The sequence below is a fragment of the Chelon labrosus genome, assembly GCF_963514085.1.
Source record: "Chelon labrosus genome assembly, chromosome: 12".
In the NCBI taxonomy this organism is placed as follows: domain Eukaryota; kingdom Metazoa; phylum Chordata; class Actinopteri; order Mugiliformes; family Mugilidae; genus Chelon; species Chelon labrosus.
This window is the reverse complement of record NC_140345.1, coordinates 27546901-27566513: the sequence shown is the minus strand read 5'-3', so window position 1 is coordinate 27566513 and position 19613 is coordinate 27546901. Positions and strand designations below refer to the sequence as shown.

Here is a 19613-nt window from a genome sequence, read left to right as displayed (position 1 = left end):
TATACCTGCTGGTGGATCAGAACCATGAACAGCTGTTTGTAGGGGAATGAGACATATTTTGGAACAAGCTGCAAAGTCTCTGTTTCTCCCCCCTGACCTGCACAAAACTCAGATTATAGGAGAAAGCAGCACCTCTTATTTTATCCACAGACTCCTATGAAAATGCAGCCCTCCGTGCGGTGATTTGAAATTTCTCCAAACGTAACCATGGGAACTCAGAATTCTGAGCATAGAAATAAGAAAACAAACCATTTTCAAAGTCCTCAAAATAATGGAAGGCTGCAAGAAGAGACGTGTCATATGTGACCTTGCACAATGTTTCCTCGCAGACGTGACCACTGGACTGGGACTTCAACGCCACAGACAGTGTGTACGAGGCAGCTACCACCAGCCTGGGTTTTACAGATCACCGGGTGACGATCACAAGCTACCGGCCCAAAGCGATCCAGAATGGAGACCTCGGAGCCTGGTGTATCTGATTGCTGGCAGCTTTTCTGTGGCCTCGTCAGGACACGTACATGGGGGCACCAGCAGCAGCAGCAGAACTTTGTCTTCAAACGCTCTGGAAGAAACAAGACACAATGAAACTCCAGCAGCTTTTGTCTCCATGTGAAGATTACAGAAGCGGCCTGGTAATAGGAAGACAGACTTTACACTCTGATGTTCAGTTCCTCTTCAGTTTGTCCAAGCTGCCGTGTCTGATCACTGTGCACTGATCATGTGTTTTAAGATCTTGAGCAGTTCATATCTTGCAGAATAAATCTGAACCAATCAAGGTGATGCTACACTGCCTGGCCAATTGGATAATTACTGCATGGGTGCAGCGATAAGAGGTTTCTACCATCAAAAGCTCGGCGACTGGTAACCATGTGATCAGTCTTATCAGGCGTCTGTGGTTTGGTCTAATGCATCTGACGCACAGATCAAGAAGTTGCAGAAACAAAACTGCACACTGTGCTCTTTGTTGTTTCTACATATAACATTCAGGCGAGCCAGTGGAGGCACACTGCCTGGCCAAAAAAAAAAAAACAACAAGTCACCACCTGGATTTAACTGAGCAAATAGGTAGGAGCCTCCTATTGGATAATTACTGCATGGGTGATTATCTTTCAGCTGACAACAAGTTATTTAACCCCAACTGATGCAATGAGTAGCTTCTCATTTCTTCAACAACCATGTCTAAAGACACATCCTGTGGTCGTGGCAAAGATGTTAGTCTGTTTGAGAAGGGTCAAATCATTGGCATGCATCAAGCAGAGAAAACATCTAAGGAGATTGTAGAAACTACTAAAACTGGGTTAAGAACTGTCCAACGCATTATTAAAAACTGGAAGGATAGTGGGGAACCATCAGGGTAAGAAGAGAGGCAGATGAAGTGATGCACCCATCATGCCTAGTGTCTACTGTACAAGCCTGTGGGGGCAGTGCTATGATCTGGGGTTGCTGCAGTTGCTCAGGTCTAGGTTCAGCAACATTATGTGCCCGAAGAATGAGGTCAGCTGACTACCTGAATATACTGAATGACCAGGTTATTCCATCAATGGATCATATTCCAAGATGACAATGTCAGGATTCATGGGGCTCAGATTGTGAAAGAGTGGTTCAGGGAGCATGAGACATCATTTTCACACATGGATTGGCCACCACAGAGTCCAGACCTTAACCCCAATGAGTGTAGTTTGTAAAAGAATTAGAAGAAATCCAAACCACGTGCACAAAAAGTCCCTTTATTGCGTGCATCAGCAGATCCTGACATCCTTTATTATTTCTTCTTGCAGTAATCAGAATACAAGCTGTTGCAGGACAGTTCATCATATACATCACTGGAATTCACCACAGGTTTATTTGACTGTAACATGAAATTTACAACAATATCCTCCTCTCTGGAAAAAGGCCCAAGAAATAATAATTTATGCAAGGCAGAGAAAACAAAAACTAAACAACAACAAAAAAACAGGGAAGTGATTAGAGAAGGAACATCTTGAGCTGCTGCAGTGTCAAAAAATAAAGTGATCTAAAGAGAAAATCTGTCTGTCAATAGGCAACGGGATCCAAAATTACAATCTAGATGTAGGCCTCTAATTAAGGCTTCAGTTTTGCATTGGGTTTCACTAAATACACCTAATACCAGAACCACCTAAAACGTATTTGTGCCGTTCAGAAATTCCAATATTTCTGCATAAAAATGAATCTGTGCTCATCATTTGACTCATTGTCTGTCAGATGTAAAAGGAAGTGAAGCCTTGTTTTCGGTATCCACTGTGTTTCCGGTAACTGCTGATCTGCCCATCAACAAACGTGGGATGTGAAGTTCAGATTGTGACAAAATCGTAATTTATTTCAACTAAACCAGGAACCTGATTGATTGGAAACACTTCTGAACACATGGACTCCAGTTAGGCCTTGAAACGAACAGAGCTGCACCTCACAGATATGTAATATTGGCTCACTTTCCTGACTAAACAAACACACAAGTATAATATTTATGTTTCAGGACTTAGCTGATGGTTTGAGTCATTTTTATGCAGAAATGTAGAAAATTGTGAGGGGAACAAAAACCTTTTAAGCAGCGCTGTGGCTCCTTTCTTAACCATAAGTTCTTCCGTCCTCTTCTGAAGGGCCGAACAGAAAGGCAGATGAATTGTCATGGCCTGTTTTCCTACAAGGCAGTCTGTGTGGAGTCGGCCGAGTTGTTTGACCTCTCACCTCTGGGTTTATGCTCCGCATTCGCTGAACTCACCACCGCTTGTTCCGCCCTGCCGGAACTGTCAGCGTTCACACCCGGCGGGCGGTCCGGCGAGGCGACAGCGTCCGTGGGAGGCGAAACAACGACCCTCTCTATGGGCTCGCTGGCTGTCCTGTCCGTCACGATCAAGTAATTGGGCTCCGGCTGGTGGGCGCTGGAGCGGCGCTGCAGGGCGTGCTGGGTGCAGGAGAAGGACCGCTGCCGGGGGGCGGGCTGGGGCGACAGGAAGTGGGGCGTGGCGGCTCTGGGGACGTCCTGGCTCCTGTCGCGGTCCTCGTCTTCCGAGGTCACCTCCTGTAAGGTGGTGATAGGCCGAGGCGAGCGGCCCATGACTCTCGGAGGAACGAGGGCTGTTGCTGATTGGTTGAGCTGTGGGCGCCAGTTCTGAGGGGAGGGGTACTGCACGCGCCCCATCGACCAGTCACTGGTAAAGACAAGAAGAGGGCCATAATATTAATTTATGCAATTTATCTGCAGAGGACACTGAGTAAATAACTAGATATGGAAAAAAAGAAGTTGTTCTGGTATACATTCAGGATAAAATCAAATCAGATTTATTGTCCATGTTTGTTCTGTATGTAACACACAACACACAATATGAATTTGTTTTCTGCATTTAAGCCACTCAAGGAAGTGCACCGTTTACTTGTTGATGTGCACTCCTTGATTAGAACTTGTCTGTGACTAAGATAGAGGAAGTCTTTCATCGATAAGAGGTTTCTACCATCAAAAGCTCAGTGACTGGTAACCATGTGATCAGTCTTATCAGGCGTCTGTGGTTTGGTCTAATGCATCTGACGCACAGATCAAGAAGTTGCAGAAACAAAACTGCACACTACGGTCTTTGTTGTTTCTACATATAACCATTGTTAGTAAGTAAAAGGGCACATTTAGCTAGTGTTGGATAATTACTGCATGGGTGAAAATCTTTCAGCTGACAACAAGTTATTTAACCCCAACTGATGCAATGAGTAGCTTCTCATTTCTTCAACAACCATGTCTAAAGACACATCCTGTGGTCGTGGAAAAGATGTTAGTCTGATTGAGAAGGGTCAAATCATTGGCATGCATCAAGCAGAGAAAACATCTAAGGAGATTGTAGAAACTACTAAAACTGGGTTAAGAACTGTCCAACGCATTATTAAAAACTGGAAGGATAGTGGAGAACCATCGTCTTCCAGGAAGAAAAACAACAGTAGAACTCAGGGCTATGTTTAAAAGTGAAAGTAAGAACATTTCCACACGTACAATGTGAAGGGAACTCAAGGGATTGGGACTGAACAGCTGTGTAGCCTTAAGAAAACCACTAATCAGTGAGGCTAACTGGAAAAAAAAAGGCTTCAATTAGCTAGGGAGCATAAAGATTGGACTCTGGAGCAATGGAAGAAGGTCATGTGGTCTGATGAGTCCAGATTTACCCTGTTCCAGAGTGATGGGGGCATCAGGGTAAGAAGAGAGGCAGATGAAGTGATGCACCCATCATGCCTAGTGTCTACTGTACAAGCCTGTGGGGGCAGTGCTATGATCTGGGGTTGCTGCAGTTGCTCAGGTCTAGGTTCAGCAACATTATGTGTCCAAAGAATGAGGTCAGCTGACTACCTGAATATACTGAATGACCAGGTTATTCCATCAATGCATTTGCATTCTCTGTGGAATAATATATATTATTTCTCAAATCTTACTTTTGTGGCGGTGGGGTCATATCTCGATGCGCTATGATCCCCGAGAACGAGGCGCTTCTCCCAGGCAGGCCTTGTGACGCGACCCACGGCGAGTACATGAGAGCACGCTCGTCCCACATCATCTCCCCGGACGAGTCCACGGAGACGGGAGCCCTCTGAATCTGGTGAGCCAAGAGGAGCTCCAGCACCTGGTGGCGCATGCCCTCCCTGGCCACGTCGACCGGGCGACGCCCGCGCCGGTCGTGGAGGTCGAGGTTGGCGCCGTGGAGCAGGAGGAGCCTGGCGGTGTCGTAGCAGCCGTGAAGGGCGGAGAGGAAGAGCGCCGTCTCGCCCTGTCAGAGAAATAATCAGGATTGGGACATATTAATGATGTAGGGAGGATATTTAACTTAGACTTCATTGATGCACAAGGGAAATTGCTTGGTCACAGTAGCTCAGTGGCGCAATTAAAAAATAAATAAATAAATAAAATAAAAAATAAAAAATTGTGTAAGACTGTTAACAAATAAAATAAAAATAAATAAAAATAATAATAAAATAAAAAATAAAATAATTAAATAACAATAATAAAAAAAATAATAATAAATAAAAAAAATTAAATAAATTAAAAATTAAATAAAATAATAATTTGCAAGATTTACATATATAAAAATGTACAAGGAATAGATATACCTGTGCTACAGATTCAGAACATTGTCAGCTTACCTTGTTGTCTTGCAGGTCCACAGCTGCCCCATAGCGAATGAGGGTCCTTGCTAGGGAGAGGTGGTTTACTGAGCATGCCCAGTGCAGGGCTGATCTCCCTGAGAGAGACAGTGTGAGTGGAGGGGAGGTGAGGGGGGAAGAAGGGAGGGAGTAAGTCAGCCAACGAACAACCATTACACAACAGAGTCGAGCCCAAGGTGGTGAGGAGGGGTGGAATGAAAGGAAGTAGGTAGGGAGGGAGGGGGGAGATGAACTGCCCGAGCCGAAGTGAGAAAGAGGTGAAGGGAAGGAAAGCTAAAGCAAGAAGAAGGAGGAGGAGGAGGAGGATGAGCAACAAAGCTGATATGTCCGTCGACCTGAGTTGAAGCACGAGAGCACATTAACTTTGTTCTGAGTCGGAGGAGGGCAGCAGGGGAGCTGGAGAAGGAGAGACAGGAAGGGGCGAGGGGGGACACAAAAAGAGGACGCAAGAGAGACGGGGGTAAGTTACAAGTTACTCAACCCCTCAGTGTACAGGTGTCAGAAAATAATTGACAGGTACATTTCTTTTCAGTAATGCTAGTGAAAGATAGCACTGTCAGCTGGTCAGTCCATCCCTGAAACATCTACAGGACGGGGTCTCTGTGAAGTTTGAAATGTTGCATAGCCTACATGGGCCACAAATGTTAACTTTGCAGATCAGTATATTTTTGTTTCTAGAGACCTAAAGGACAGTCTGTGGTGCAGACTCTTGTGACACACTCAGGAAGCTTCATAACTTTTTATTTAGCGCCATCATCAGGTAATTGTTTGCCACGTGTCTGCTGGATTTGGTTTATGAACACACACTTGCAGAACTAAAACTGCAACACATGCACAAGTTTTGTTGTTGTGCGCATGTTGGCGTGCATGTGTCAGCATGTAGCCCAGAGCTGTTGGCATCATGATTTTTAGATTTCAGTCACAGATGAAAGCTTAGATCTCTAGTGTCATTTTAAATCAAATTTGCTCCAGTATCTGCAGCTGTGTTGTCTGTTTGAGAGGCGGTTTGGGGTTGAGTGAGGCTTGCAGGGACCAGACTAACATCAGTGATGAGGACGGAGAAGCGTTACCGGTGTGATCCGTGTTGTTGACTGGGACGCCTGCCCTCAGCAGCTCCAGCACCACTCTGTCCAGGCCGCTACGCACCGCTCGGATCAGGACCACAGACCCGTCCGGGCCGCACCACTCTGCAGACTGCAAACACAACAAAAACCGATCAATGAATATTCAACACATGTCTCAAATTTGGCCATATGCAGCGTGGTCTGTATCAGGAAGACGTCAAAAACCAACATCTGCTTTATTCTAAAAAAGAATATATAGACATGAAACCATAGACACTGCTGTAATTCCCCCAAAGCTACTAAAATAAATGTTCTAAATAATCCTAGCTCCTCACAATGTGGACAAAATAAAATGAACAAGCTCAGTTCAGACCTGCTGAGGAGGACTGAGCAGAGGTGGAGGCATGGCGTTCCTCTCCCATCCTCTAGGTGGAGCTGAAAGAGAACAAGACAGTTTTCATCTAATGATTAGTCTCAAGCTGTAGCTTTGTGCTGCAAAGTATGAGCCATATTAAACTTCTTTGCATACTTGTGTGAGTCTCCATTAAATCTTTACTTCTGTGGAGCTGAATAAAGTGGCTCACATTCAAGAAATAGTGCTTAAAATAATTTTCTTGACTCACTAACAGACCAAACTCAAAAGATATTCAATGAAGGTTACTTGTAAAGGAATAAAACCCTGTACTGAGTACTTGGCACCACAAAAATTGCTCATTTAATTATAACAGTGATGGATCTGTTGCTTAGAAACATGTCTGAGCTGTGTCACGATCTGAAACAAGTATTTTTCTGACTACAGTAGAGTTTTCCAGAAGCGTAAAAGTAAAAGTCCTGGAAGCCCTGACATGTCCTTACACTGTAAGGCCCTGCGGGGCTGAGAGGTCCCGGCCCGGTAGTGTTTCTGCTCCGGGGTCCTGTGGTCACAGATGGCGGTGTCCTCCTGCCGCCTGGTGCATCTCACACTGATGTCCTCCATGGAACTCTGGGTAAAGTCTGTGTCACTTCCCACATCCTGGTCCCTTCTGAGAGGCCTGAAAATAAATAAATAAATAAATAAATAAATAGTTTGGGCCCCACGTCTGTGGAATGATCTGTGGAATTAACAGATTCAGGCTTTCCTGCTTTTAATTGAGCTTTAATTAAGTTTTTACTTGTAATGTTGTTGTTAGTTATTAACTTTGCTCTACGTGCCTGTTTTTAAACTTGCAGACAGAGAGCGATATAGAAATAAAGATTATTATCATTACTTTAAGTTATGTTAAGTTTAAGAAAGTGCTTTGTGCCGATGGCAGGAGTGTGAAGAAGTTGCATTGTGGGAGTTCCCCCTGGTTCTACTCTCGGCCCACTTTTTATTTTGTATTAACGTACTGTAAATGATTTAGGTGTTAATCCACAAGGATCTAACAGTCATAGTTATGACACATTTTACAAATAAATTACTTTGAAAAGAAACTTTCAAAGTTTTTACAGATGTTTTTTCTTTCTAATCAATTAATCAAAAAATTTAAGCACCAGAGTTAAATGAATATAAAATCACTTCAGTCACAAACACAAAATGATATGGACTCAAAGTTTAGGAGTGCTGATATTGGCAATGGATGAAAGGCCTATACTAACTAAACAGGATGAGCTCTCACTTCTTTTAGAAAACATTGACATCATTCCTCCAGGAGACAAAACATCCTCTTACTTACCGCATTCGAATGGCGTCCTCCCCCAGGGGCTCCCTCCTCCTCTTCTTCTCTGCTTCTTTGGCTTTCTTCTTTTTCCTCAAGCTGATCTTCTCCTTCTCGCGGATGGATCGGACCCGCTGGTCTTGGTGGGCGGCGTGAGCTATCCAAGCCTTGGCCTTGCCGTCATTGACGCTGGCGTCCTTGGACCGGTGCCTCGCCCTGTCGCTGCTGTCCCTCTCTGCCCGCCGCCGCCTCACCCTCCTCACCGTTAGGAACACCAGCAGGGGCAGCACCAGCAACAGGGCGACTGCTATGGCAACCACAGCCCATAGCCATGCAGGAGTTGGCTCTTTGAACAAAATAATGAAAGTAATACAAAGATTTTTTACAAGGGCAGAATCATTAATGCAAATATATTGTAAAAATCACAAACATATTGTTCCGTATAGGGTATTTTGACATGTTTCTTGTGCATGAAAGTTGACTTGCAGAGCCAAACACTTCTATCCATCACCCTGGAGGCCTGTTGATCTGCTATTTTAATAAGTGTCAGAATTAATAAACTTTTGTTGTACAGTAATGCTTGGAAGTATTTGCATCCCTCAGAATTTTCAACATTTCTGCATAAAAATTATTTAAACTATCACTTTATTTCCACATACGCCTTTAACGTAGACAAAGACAACAAATTAAACAGGATTAAACAAAAATATTGTACTTATGTATTTGTTTATTCAAGAAAATGAGTCAATATTATATATCTATGAGTTGCAAAAGTAAGATTACAAGTTAATTTCAAGGCCAAATTAGAGTCCATCTCTTCAGAAGTGTTTCCAGTCAATGTATTGAGACTCTGGTGTCTTTTGGTTTTAAAAAAAATCCGGGATTTGTCTCAGTCTTATCTTCACAACACATGTTTGTGGAAGTGTATGATGGCAACGGACAAAGGAGCTTTCTGAGGAGCTCAGAAAAAGAGTTGTTGTTGCTCATCAGGCTGGAAAAGGTTCTAAAACCATCTCTAAAGAGTTTGGAACCCACAAATAATCCACAGTCAGACAGATTGAAGACAACTGTTCCCCTCCACAGGAGTGGTCCACCAACAAAGATCACTCCGTAATAGTCAGAGGTCCCAAAGGAACCCAGGGGAACTTCTAAGCAGCTAAAGGCCTCTCTCACATTGGCTGATGTTAATGTTGATGAATCCACTGAACAACCATGGTGTGATGGACAAAGACACTGCTCTCCAAAAAGAACATTTCTAAACATCATGTGGACAAGACAGAAGACTATTGGGACAATGTTTAGTGGACAGATGAGACCAAAGTAGAATAGTTTGGTTTAAATGAGATGAAACAACACTGCATCATTCCAGCATCAGAACCTCATCCCTCCATCAAACATGGGGGTGCTAATGTCCTGGTTTGGGCCTGTTTTGCTAAATCTGGACCAGGACAGCTTGTTATCACTGACAAAATTCCCAGGAGTTCAAATACTATTAAGCGGCACCGTATGTCCCTCTCTTTATCTAAGAGATGAAACTAATCTGAACACCCTGCAACAGGTCTGCACACTGGAAACGCAAAGGTGCTTCATAGTGTTTGGTTTGGAAGAAATCCAAAGCAGGATGAGTGTGTTGTGTGTGCGTGGGAGACAGGACATGCGAGTCTACCTTTGACTTCCTCTTTGACTGTTTCCTCCTCCCTGCTTCCTATTTCCTCTCGGACGCCTCTAATGCAGATGATGGCATTGAGCTCAGGGAGGGCGGGGAACGAGGCAGGATTCAGCTTCCTGACAGCGTTTAGGAAACTGGCAGCGTCGGTAGCATAGGGGAAACAGGTAGAGGGCAAACGGGAGCACGGCCTGTTGTCCACTTGGAGGAAAAGCAAGGAGCTAGGAAAGAGAGGAAAACGGTGAAGGACGGGTATGTCACTTCCGAGGCCTGAATAATGACGTATATTTTCCTTTGTTGGTTAAAATCGGAGTCCGCCTCACATCTGGAGCAAGTACTGATCATTTCCAGATTTGCAAAAGTTACATCTTCTCATCAAATAAACCAAAAAAACATTTATCATCAAAACTACTACACATGATTATTAAGATTTCTATTATTATTCTTGTTAACTCAGACTGGCTTACTTGGAGTTCCTCAAGGTTCTGTACTGGGCCCACATTTAATTTAGATTTATATGTTACTGCTCAAGGATCTGAACTCATTGCATTTTGTGTAGTTGTAGCTCTTCTTTTACAGCTTTACTTTCACATTCTGCCTTTAATAATTACATTTCAGCTCAGACACAATTACAAAATAAACTTATATTCTTCTTGTCCACAACAAATTAATAAATTCTGCTCTGGCTGTCTGGAAAATTATCATCATATCTAGCCTGGCGTAGTGAGACTCAATTCTTATGAGTCTTGTAACACGCCCAAATGATTTGATCGGCCCGGCAGATCTTTGCCAGAGCATAATCAGTTCACAAGGGAGTGACCCCAGACCAACTTTCTGCCATAACAAATATGTGGGCGAGGAACATGGTGTGACTTCCATCAGATCTCCATTAATCTTCTTTCATTGTGTTCATTGTGTGATCTTTTTTTTTTTTTTTTACATCCAGCTACTTGCAATTGTGTCAAGGAGCCATAATTAATGTAATCTCTGTTCTTTAGCATCAGTATTTTGATCTGTCTTTGAAACTGCTTCCTCAATTACCTAATTCTGTGTTGTTTTGCCTGAAACCTTTAATGCTCCCATCCTGGGCAGGTCTCCTTTGCAGATTCTGTCTTAAAGGTTAAACAAAGTACAGCTACACTCCAGAAACATTTTAACTAGGCACCCACCCGTCTGCGTCAGACGGCGTCTGAGCCAGCAGCTTGGCGAGCCCCTGAGGGTCAAAGTCGAGCAAGTTCCTGTTGGAGGCGAGAGGGACGGAGCCTCTCAGCTGGAGCGGCGACTGGAGGAGGACGCTGAGTGCCCAGAGCAGGGAGCTGTTGGTAAAGGAGCCCTGTTGGTGTGGGATGCGGGCATGGAGGACCAGGGTGCCCTTAGCCCACACGCGGTTCTGGTGTTTGAAGCAGTCGCTGCCGTCCCATCCACAGGGGGCGCTGTCACAGCCGTGCTCGCAGTGAGAGTTTGCATAATGATCGCGGCAATACTGGATGTGGGCCGGACTGAGAGACAAGGGATGTAAAGAATAATTTGTCAAGAATAAACAGGAAATAGGGAAATGAGGTGAAATGCATCTTGGATGTAAAGTAAAAACAAAGCATATGGCTTTTATTGTTTGTCGCACTTTCATGGATAAAATTAAGTTGCAGAAATTATTTTGTTTGGATGAATAAATGCAGAATAATCCCTATTAATAATATTGTCAATCAGGAAACTTATGTTGCTCTATGTTTGGATTTTATAGCACAGTTTCTTCTGCGTAAAGTTATTTATTTATATGAAAAAGGCAGAGAAGAGTTGTGAACCTCTCAAAACAAAATAACTTTACAGCTAATAAAATATTTAAGAAGTAGAACCCACTAAAACATATCAGAATTCACAATCTCCCGTGAAATGTTTGTCTTCGGTAGCACAACCTCTTAAAATAGTGATGAAATGACAGCAAAAGCGTTTTACTTGCAGTGACCCCGGTCCTTGAGGCAGTCGAAGCCGTCTCTGAGACACTCGGGCTCCATGCAGTCTTTGTCGCATGACCCATCAGCGAACTTGACGTCACACTTTCGGCTCGCTGGACACTGGCCCCATGGCTCATTGGACACAGCTGTGGAGACGGATGAGTTATCAGTTGCCGTGGGTCGTATTTTTTGTAGAAGGATGTCTAGTGCTGCTTAAAAGTTTTTGCGCTGCTCAGAATTTTCTACATTTCTACTTTTATTACCCAAAGGATCAGTGAAAGTCCTGAAAGTAGACGAAAAGGAACCCAATCAAACAAATGAAAGAGAAATTTTATACTTGTGCATTTATTTATTCAAGAAAATGAATCATTTGTACATATCGTTGGCCTCATAGCATAATTCATTATTAACATTTTCGGAAAACATTGGTATTTTTTATTGATATTGTAACAGTGGCCAAAAAATTACTTAGGTAATTATGATATGAAGCTAGTTTTAAATGTAAGTGAACCCTTGTTTTCAGTATCTGCTGTTGACCTCCTTACTAAACTTTTACAGTAACTGCCTATCAGTTGTCAACAGCAGCTTGGAGTAAGTTTAGCCCATTTCTCAGTAACTGGTGCATTTACAGTTGACATGTTCTCCTCAGAATTTTCTACATTTCTGCATAAAAATGACTCAAAACATCATCATTTTCACACACACGCCCTGAAAGTAGACAAAGAAAACTCAATGACACACATGAAACAGAAATATTATGCCTATGAGTTGTAAAAGTATGTGAACCCTTCCCGGGTTTCCGGTAACTGCTGACCAGTCGTCTACAGCAGCTTGGAGGAATTTTAGCCCATTCCTCAGAACAGAACCACTTCAGTTCTGAGATGTTGGTGGGTTTCCTCACATCAACTGCTTGCTTCAGGTCCTTCCACAACATTTCTATTGGATTAAGGTCAGGACTTTGACTTGGCCGTTCCTAAACATTCATCTTCTTCTTTAACCGTTCTTTTGTAGAACCACTTGTGTTCTTGGGCTCGTTGTCTTTGCTGCATGACCCAGTTTCTCTTCAGAATCCAAATCCTTGATTTTTTAAACTTTTTTAACTTAATTTAGGAAGTTGAATATATTGTTCAACAAACTGAAATAAGACACGCATTCCTTCACGACAGGCTTACTGAGCTGTTTAACTTCATAGTCACGTTTCTGTGTTGTCTTCAGCATTAAAGATACATTGAATTAATATGAATAAAAACATGCAGAAGTTGTACGAGTTTTTGCACCCTCAAGTTTTTTTTTCTTAATTTCTGCATAAAAACTACTCAAAACATCAGCAGATTTTCACACACTCTCCTCCCATAAACCTTTATTATGGAGTGATCTTTGTTGGTGGACCACTCCTGTGCAGAGTCATCTTAAATCTCCTCCAAATTGTCTGACTGTGGATTATTTGTGGGTTTCAGACTCTTTAGATGGTTTTGTGACCTTTTCCAGCCTGATGAGCAACAACAGTGTAATGAGTCTCGTTACACTGTTTGGAAACACTTCCAAGCAGCTGGACTCCAATTTAACCTTGAAATTAACTTGTGATCCTGCAGGTTCTCTTACTTTTTGCACCTCACAGATATTTAATATTGGCTGAGATATATAATATGCCAGTTTCATTTGTTTAACTGGATTCTCTTTGTCTACTTTCAGGTCCTGTGTGAAGATCTGCTGATGTTTTGGGTCATTTTCATGCAGAAATGTTCTGAAGTGGCGCTGTAGATGATCCACTGTCAAGTATAGCTTCAGAAGAGATATGTCACTTCCATGTTCGCATCCGTCTGTGCGCTCAACAGGTGAAATTCAAACCGATTATTTCAAGTGCATTAATCCAGCTTATTTAACCTGACCTTATACACAACTATAGGAATTAAAGTGACCATGCCAGATCCAAGGGTTTTTATCGGCAGTTCAGCTCGCCCACACGTTCAATCCACTCATTGTTTCAGGCCATTAGCGACTATTCATAACAATGCAGGTCAAGCCGTGGAAGGTGGTCCTGATACGGACCGTTAAAGGGAACAGGAAACGGGCCCGACATAAACAGGAAGTTTCCAGGAGAGCCGAATAGCAACAGGAAATGGAGTGGGTCGGGAACTTGATAAAGGTCGAAGGTCGCCACCGCGGCTGAGAGGAATGCGATGGCGTCGGACAATGGGCTTGGCAGGTGTGTGCGGGACCATAAAATCATAGCAGAAAGAAAAAATAAAAAATAAAAAAGCGTTGACAATGGAGCTGAAATTAGACATGTGAAGTGATTCATTAGGCCAGCGAGGGGAGCCTTTCTGGTTCAGGAAGAGTTGGATAATAGGCTTTACATTTATATACAGTTAAAGGATTTAAATACTTAAACAAAACCAACGAATACAACGAACCTGACACTGTAAAAATTCTATTATCAGTTGAATATTTCAAGATTTCAATACACTTTTTAAGAATTTAGTGGAAGTGCTATACCCGAAGCTTTAGCTACATATAAAGGATCCTATTTGTTTCTTTTAATCCACGCCACCCATTTTCAAACTGGTCATGAGAACCTTTCTTTTTACAGCCTACATGGTTCAGTTTGGAAACACACTGAACAGGTGATGTGTCTAACGTAGGTTAAAATCTGCTGAGAGTAGAGCGGCTGACTCACCTTGACTCATCCAGCTCAGCCCCAGCAGAACGAGTGTCCTCAGAGCCGACATCTCCAAGCGGCTCGGGGTCACCAGATCTGGACCCTTTCTGCTTCAGGTCCACGAGCTGCTCCTGACCTCACCGCTTGTTGTGAAGGATCTAGTGGTGTGCGCTGGGGTTCCCGCTGCTCACAACGGACAGTTAACTCAGCGTGAATTCACCAAAATGCCATCACTGCCGCCACCAGCACCTTCCAGTACCACCACCACCACCACCAGCCAGCCAGCCCACTTTGTTCACTCGCTCCTTTTTTCTTTTTCTTTTTTTTCTGAGGCCCTGCGGATATGTGGACAACTTCCTGCCACTGTGTGGAGAAGAATAGGAAGGGCGATAACCATATGTGCATGTGCGTGTGTGCGTGTTTGTACGTCTTACTGCGACTCTGAGAGACGTTATTTCATAAAGCGTGGTTTGAATCTGACGCTTTTAAACTGAGTCCAAAAACTGTAAAGTGCTTCTTTTATTTGCTCTCATTTATTTCACAAAGGAAAATAAATGCTTGGAGTAGTTTCAGGTCATTTCAGACACTTAAACCTTGATGACATATTAAAATCAGTGTTTGTTTTTGATTTAGCCTTGGTCTTTAGTCATTTTTATCTTTTATAGTTTTACTCGATGAAAAGTCATTGCATTTTTGTCAACTTTTACTTATTACATTTAGTCAAACTCACAACATTAATTTTGGCAGCTCTGACTTTAGGCCAGTTTAATGAAGCTTATAATGTATATGTGTCTTTCCAGAGTTGCTGTGCAGCCTGCCGTGCTGTCCTTGATCATTTATAAGGTCCATACATTGAAGAGGGATAAAGGAGGTAGCATACACAACAAGGATTCATTCCAGCAGCTATGGAAAGTTTTAGTTAAATGCTGAAAGCTAATCCATTGTATAGTATCCACTGTGCTGTACAGTCGGAAGTCAATAATTAATTTAGTGCAAAACAGCAACTTAGATGAGACTTATTTAACGTCATAGTTAGCTTGTTGGTCGTGATGGAGGCTGCATGAATATCAGGGTGATGCTATCTCAAATGTCGTATTCTTCTGCCTAATTTGTAGCCACAGGTCTTGTTGCACTTTTTGGAAGTCTACCGTCACCTGGGAGCAGATAGGCAAACGCCCTGTATCCAATCCAATGACAGGGACGTCCGTATCATGTATTTTGAATGTCAGATATTCAAATAACATCTCATCAAATGTTGAGAGCAATCAGATGTGGAAATTTTTGACTACTGTGTGACCAATCACATCATATGGAACTGGACACAGCCATCTGGCATCTAATTGATGTAAAAGAGCAGCGCGCAGACAATATGGAATTGTTACTGTTTTTTCATGTAGATGAGACCATGAGCAAAGATAATTGTGACAAGTGATGGATGACAATGTACTCTATTGATGGGATTAGGGTCTATGTCTAGACACAATTACTGTCAGCAGAAAGAGCGAACCTAGTACAGTAAGACACGGTTATTTACGGAACAAAAGTACCATATTTTTTGGTAAAGGGTTGTGTCCAGCCCCATATGTTAATGAAGCACCACACACTATAAAAACAGATGCCAGTCTGAACTCGTATGGCACCCAGAATCTTTTTGAGAATAAACTCTGCCTGCATCTAACTTTGACTTCTCCAGTGATTCTTTTTGACTCTGAAGATGTTCTAGATCCCAGTAGACTCCAAGAACCTAGACTACGTGCTGAAGTAAAGACGTACAGGCAACAACTGGCCCTGTCCGGTACCTCGCATTTATCTCCGACACATATCCTACAACATTCTAGTTCCATCTTGTCATAGTTTTTTAGTTTCAGCTCGTCAACGTCTCGTCTTAGTCACAGAAAAAATGGTCGCTGGGATTCGTCATTGTCTGAAATTCAAGAAAGTGCATGAGCAGGTGGATGTTTTAGCAGTTTAGTCATGACACCACATGATGGCTGACAAAGAGTCCCAAAACAACAGCAAGGAACAACTCGGACGTCTCCATTACAGTAACAAAAATGGCCGTAGTGCTTAAATAATAGTTTTAGGTGCATAAAGACCATTGGCCTGCGTCAGGTAGTGTGAGTCTGGAAGAAGGACTTAGTGAGTCACAAAGTCATGATGGCCAAGTCTTGGAGTCAAATTCTACACATTGTGTATACAATGATGTTGTATGTAATGGTGTAACACACAGCTAGCATTAACATCTCTACTAGTTATTCACTTTCTCTGCATGTGGCCCTGTACCTCCTCTTTCCATGCAGTACTCCTCCCAGAGCTCGTTAAACAAGTTTCCTGTTGTGCCAAAGGAACAACCTTGATCCTTCTTGGGGTCGCACAGTCCTAAATCCATCTTTTTAAACACAGCACAGAAAACCTGCCGAGAGAGAGGCGTCGTCTTCCTCTCTAAGCAGTGGTTGTAGTAATGCCTGTACACCTCGGACATGTTCGAGAAGACTGGCTCCAGGTACAGCTTAGAGACGGACGTGTCGCAGCAGTAAGACGGCACTTTGGGTAAACTCTCGAGGAACTCCTTCAGGACTATATGCTCTGAAGCTTTACGCGACGTCCTCTGTGTTTGCTTCTTGGGGTTTTCCTCTGAATTGTCCGGCTGGGTCGCATTTTGTGCCCAGTTAAGCACTGACCACTCTCCAACTCCCAGCGTGGAGAGGAACATCCTTTTGCAGACTTGTTTCCTCTCACCGTCGGCTATCAAATGATATCGCATTGAGACCGATCTTCTCGACTGAGTCCACGGAGCTCGGGTTCTTTCCACCGGGTCGCAGTCGACCAGTCCGGCCACGTAGACCTTTCTCTGAGCCCAGTTCATACACTGCCAGAAACCAGTGAACAGCTCGCTCCTCTTTTCTTCACTAAAGTCAGCACAGAAGCGGTTTGACGCTCTCTTGCAAGCGCTGGATGTGCATCTTGGTCCCAGTGTCCTCTGATCTTTGGCTATGGTTGAGCCGTCTTTCTTCCGCTTGCTGATGTACGGTTTTCCCTCCATCCTAAGTTGCTTTTGCAGATTTTGTTTCCACGTTAGCGGCTTGGCAACTCTGGATTTCTTTCTGACTGGCCCCTCTGGTTCTGGTGGCCTGTCTCTGTCTTTGTCAGTGGCAAACCACTCACCCTGCGTAACCTCCACAGCATCACTGAGCACAGAAGGAGCAGGGTTCAGCTGTGGACACTGAGGCATGACCTCCCTCTTTTCTGGTCTCTTTTCATTCGATTCAGTCTTTTTTGTCACTCCTTTCTGTGCCCAGTTGAGCACGGACCACTCTCCGACGCCCAGCGTGGACAGGAACATGTTTTTACACACTTGTTTCCTTTTCCCATCCACCATCAAATGGTAGCGAAGTGAAACAGACCTCCTCGAGCGCGACCCCGCCGCACGAGACCTCTCCACGGGGTCGCGGTCGACTTGTCCCGCCACATACTGCTTCCTCTGAGCCCAGTTCATGCGCTGCCAGAACTCAGCAAACACCCTCCCCCTCGCCTCTTCGTCGATTTCACTGCAAAGCCGGTTTGACGCCTTCTTACAGGCGTCCGAGGTGCACCTCGGCCCCATCGCTCTCGGCTGCTTGGTCACAATCTCGCCGTCTCTTTTGCGTTTGCTTACGTACGATTTCCCCTCCATTCTCAGCTGCTTCTGCTTGTTTTGCTTCCATTTGGACGAATCTGCTACTTTGGCTTTGGTCGTGTTTCTGACAGCGCCTGCCTTGTCCAGGTTTCCATTTTTGGCAACTGCATATAAAACAAAGAGAAAAGCAGCTTTATGAGATGTGGAGGTTTAAAATCTGGTCTTATCTGACAGTATTCTGACTGCACTAAGCTATGCTTAGTGTAAAAATAAATGTCTGAAGGTTTTCAGTCGTCCAGGTCATGGTTTATCCAAAAAACAAGCTGAAACAAGGACAACTGGACTTGTAGAGTCTCTTGAAGACGTTTCATCTAGGTAGCTTCTTCAGTTCTAAAAGACTTGTAGGCAACATCGTGGTTGTTGCTTGCAACTCACATAACTAGGGACTGTTAACAACCAGCTGCCTACCTGTAATTGAATTGAATCTGTTTTAATCCTGTTTCCTTAACGTAATTAATGGTACTCTAACGAGCCATTAATGTCCAGAGACTCCAGTCCAGTTTTATCTCAGTCCACCTCTTCTGTTCACTAAAATGTGGACGTTGCTGTCCTCAAAGGAGTGTCCTTCATCCTTCAGGTGTAGGTGGACAAATAATAAATACATCCCTGTGATATATTTGTCAAATTTATCTCATTCAGGAGGCCAACTCTGCCTTTTAGCTCCTTTTTTGCTCCCTTGCCTATATAAAATACATTATGCACAGATTTCCATTAAAAAAAACTTTGCATATATTTAGTTGTATGCCATTTTGAGGTTGCTCTTGATTCTTTATTGTGATTCCCACAATATAATGAGCAGTTAAATCACAAGGAGGGACAAGAAAACTTCAGGAACAACCTTAATCCCTCCTTCTGCAGGGATACAAAAATCAGCAAAGTCTTATTTTATCTTGACATATTTGAAGATATATTCAAGCCTGTCATCAAATAACAACAAAACTACCTGTAAGGCAACAAACACGCAACTGAAAAATATGAACAATTGCAGGTAAATTCCACCTGACAAATAAAAAACATGATGTACATTAGTGGAAACTAAAGCTTTCTAATACGACTGTCCTGCACTAAATCTTCTTTTTCCTTAACTTCATGACTGTTTCTGTTATTTAGCCTAACACCCTGACTAAAATGTCAAAATAATAGGAACATGTGTCTGTATCACTACACAATTCAATAGTAATAATAAAGCACAGCCTCAACACAGTTGGATCAACAGTTCTCTCAGTTATTTTCAACTTCTAACCTGAATATTTACACCTGTATTCAGTGATGCTCATCTTTTGCTTTAAATTGCACTATTCTAGATATTATATTGTTCTTGTTAGATTTATTATACTGTATATATTTTCTTTATTGTGTCAGTTTTGTTCCATCTTGTGTACCTCTTGTTTTGGAATCACAGTAAAACCGATGAAACTAAGAGCTAGGGCAGGATATAGTTATACTCGAATGCGTTTGGTTTCTGGCGTGTACCTAATGAAGTGGCAAGTGAGTGTTTTTGCATCTGGATCAGACAGAGCACCCTCTGAACGCACTCACTGGTGTCCTCCGTGTCAGTAAACTGGGTAACCGCCTGTGGCTCTGCGTTCACCACCGACTGGAAACTTTTCTTGGCCGGTCCATGTCTGTCCACGTCAGACTTCCTGCTCGCTTCGTGCGGATGGTCTGTGGAGAAAAGCAGCACACACACACACGCACATATGTCTTGTTAAAACATATTAAAGCCAGCCTGTGTTTCAGTGTCTGCCTGAGCTCAAACCCACCTG

The 19613-nt window shown here is 43.2% G+C and overlaps 1 protein-coding gene across 1 annotated transcript; it reads right to left on the bottom strand.

Moving 5' to 3' along the window:
• Positions 1 to 1516: 1516 nt before the first annotated feature.
• On the bottom strand, positions 1517 to 14776 carry notchl (notch receptor, like). Its single transcript, XM_084557047.1, has 11 exons — positions 14190 to 14776; positions 11514 to 11658; positions 10730 to 11059; positions 9561 to 9781; positions 7913 to 8240; positions 7074 to 7249; positions 6592 to 6653; positions 6225 to 6348; positions 5134 to 5231; positions 4429 to 4760; positions 1517 to 3170 (listed from the first exon to the last, which is right to left on the bottom strand). The coding sequence occupies exons 1-11, from the start codon at positions 14239 to 14241 to the stop codon at positions 2660 to 2662; spliced, it is 2379 nt and encodes a 792-aa protein (XP_084413173.1). The 5' UTR covers positions 14242 to 14776; the 3' UTR covers positions 1517 to 2659.
• Between the last annotated feature and the right edge of the window lie 4837 nt (positions 14777 to 19613).

Coding starts and splice junctions, on each gene's coding strand:
- notchl (XM_084557047.1), bottom strand. CDS start 14,241: ATGTCGGCTCTGAGGACACTCGTTCTGCTGGGGCTGAGCTGGATGAGT. Junction 11,060..11,513: donor AAGGACCGGGGTCACTGCAA/GTAAAACGCTTT, acceptor CTTGTCTCTCAG/TCCGGCCCACATCCAGTATT. Junction 9,782..10,729: donor ACGCCGTCTGACGCAGACGG/GTGGGTGCCTAG, acceptor TCTCTTTCCTAG/CTCCTTGCTTTTCCTCCAAG.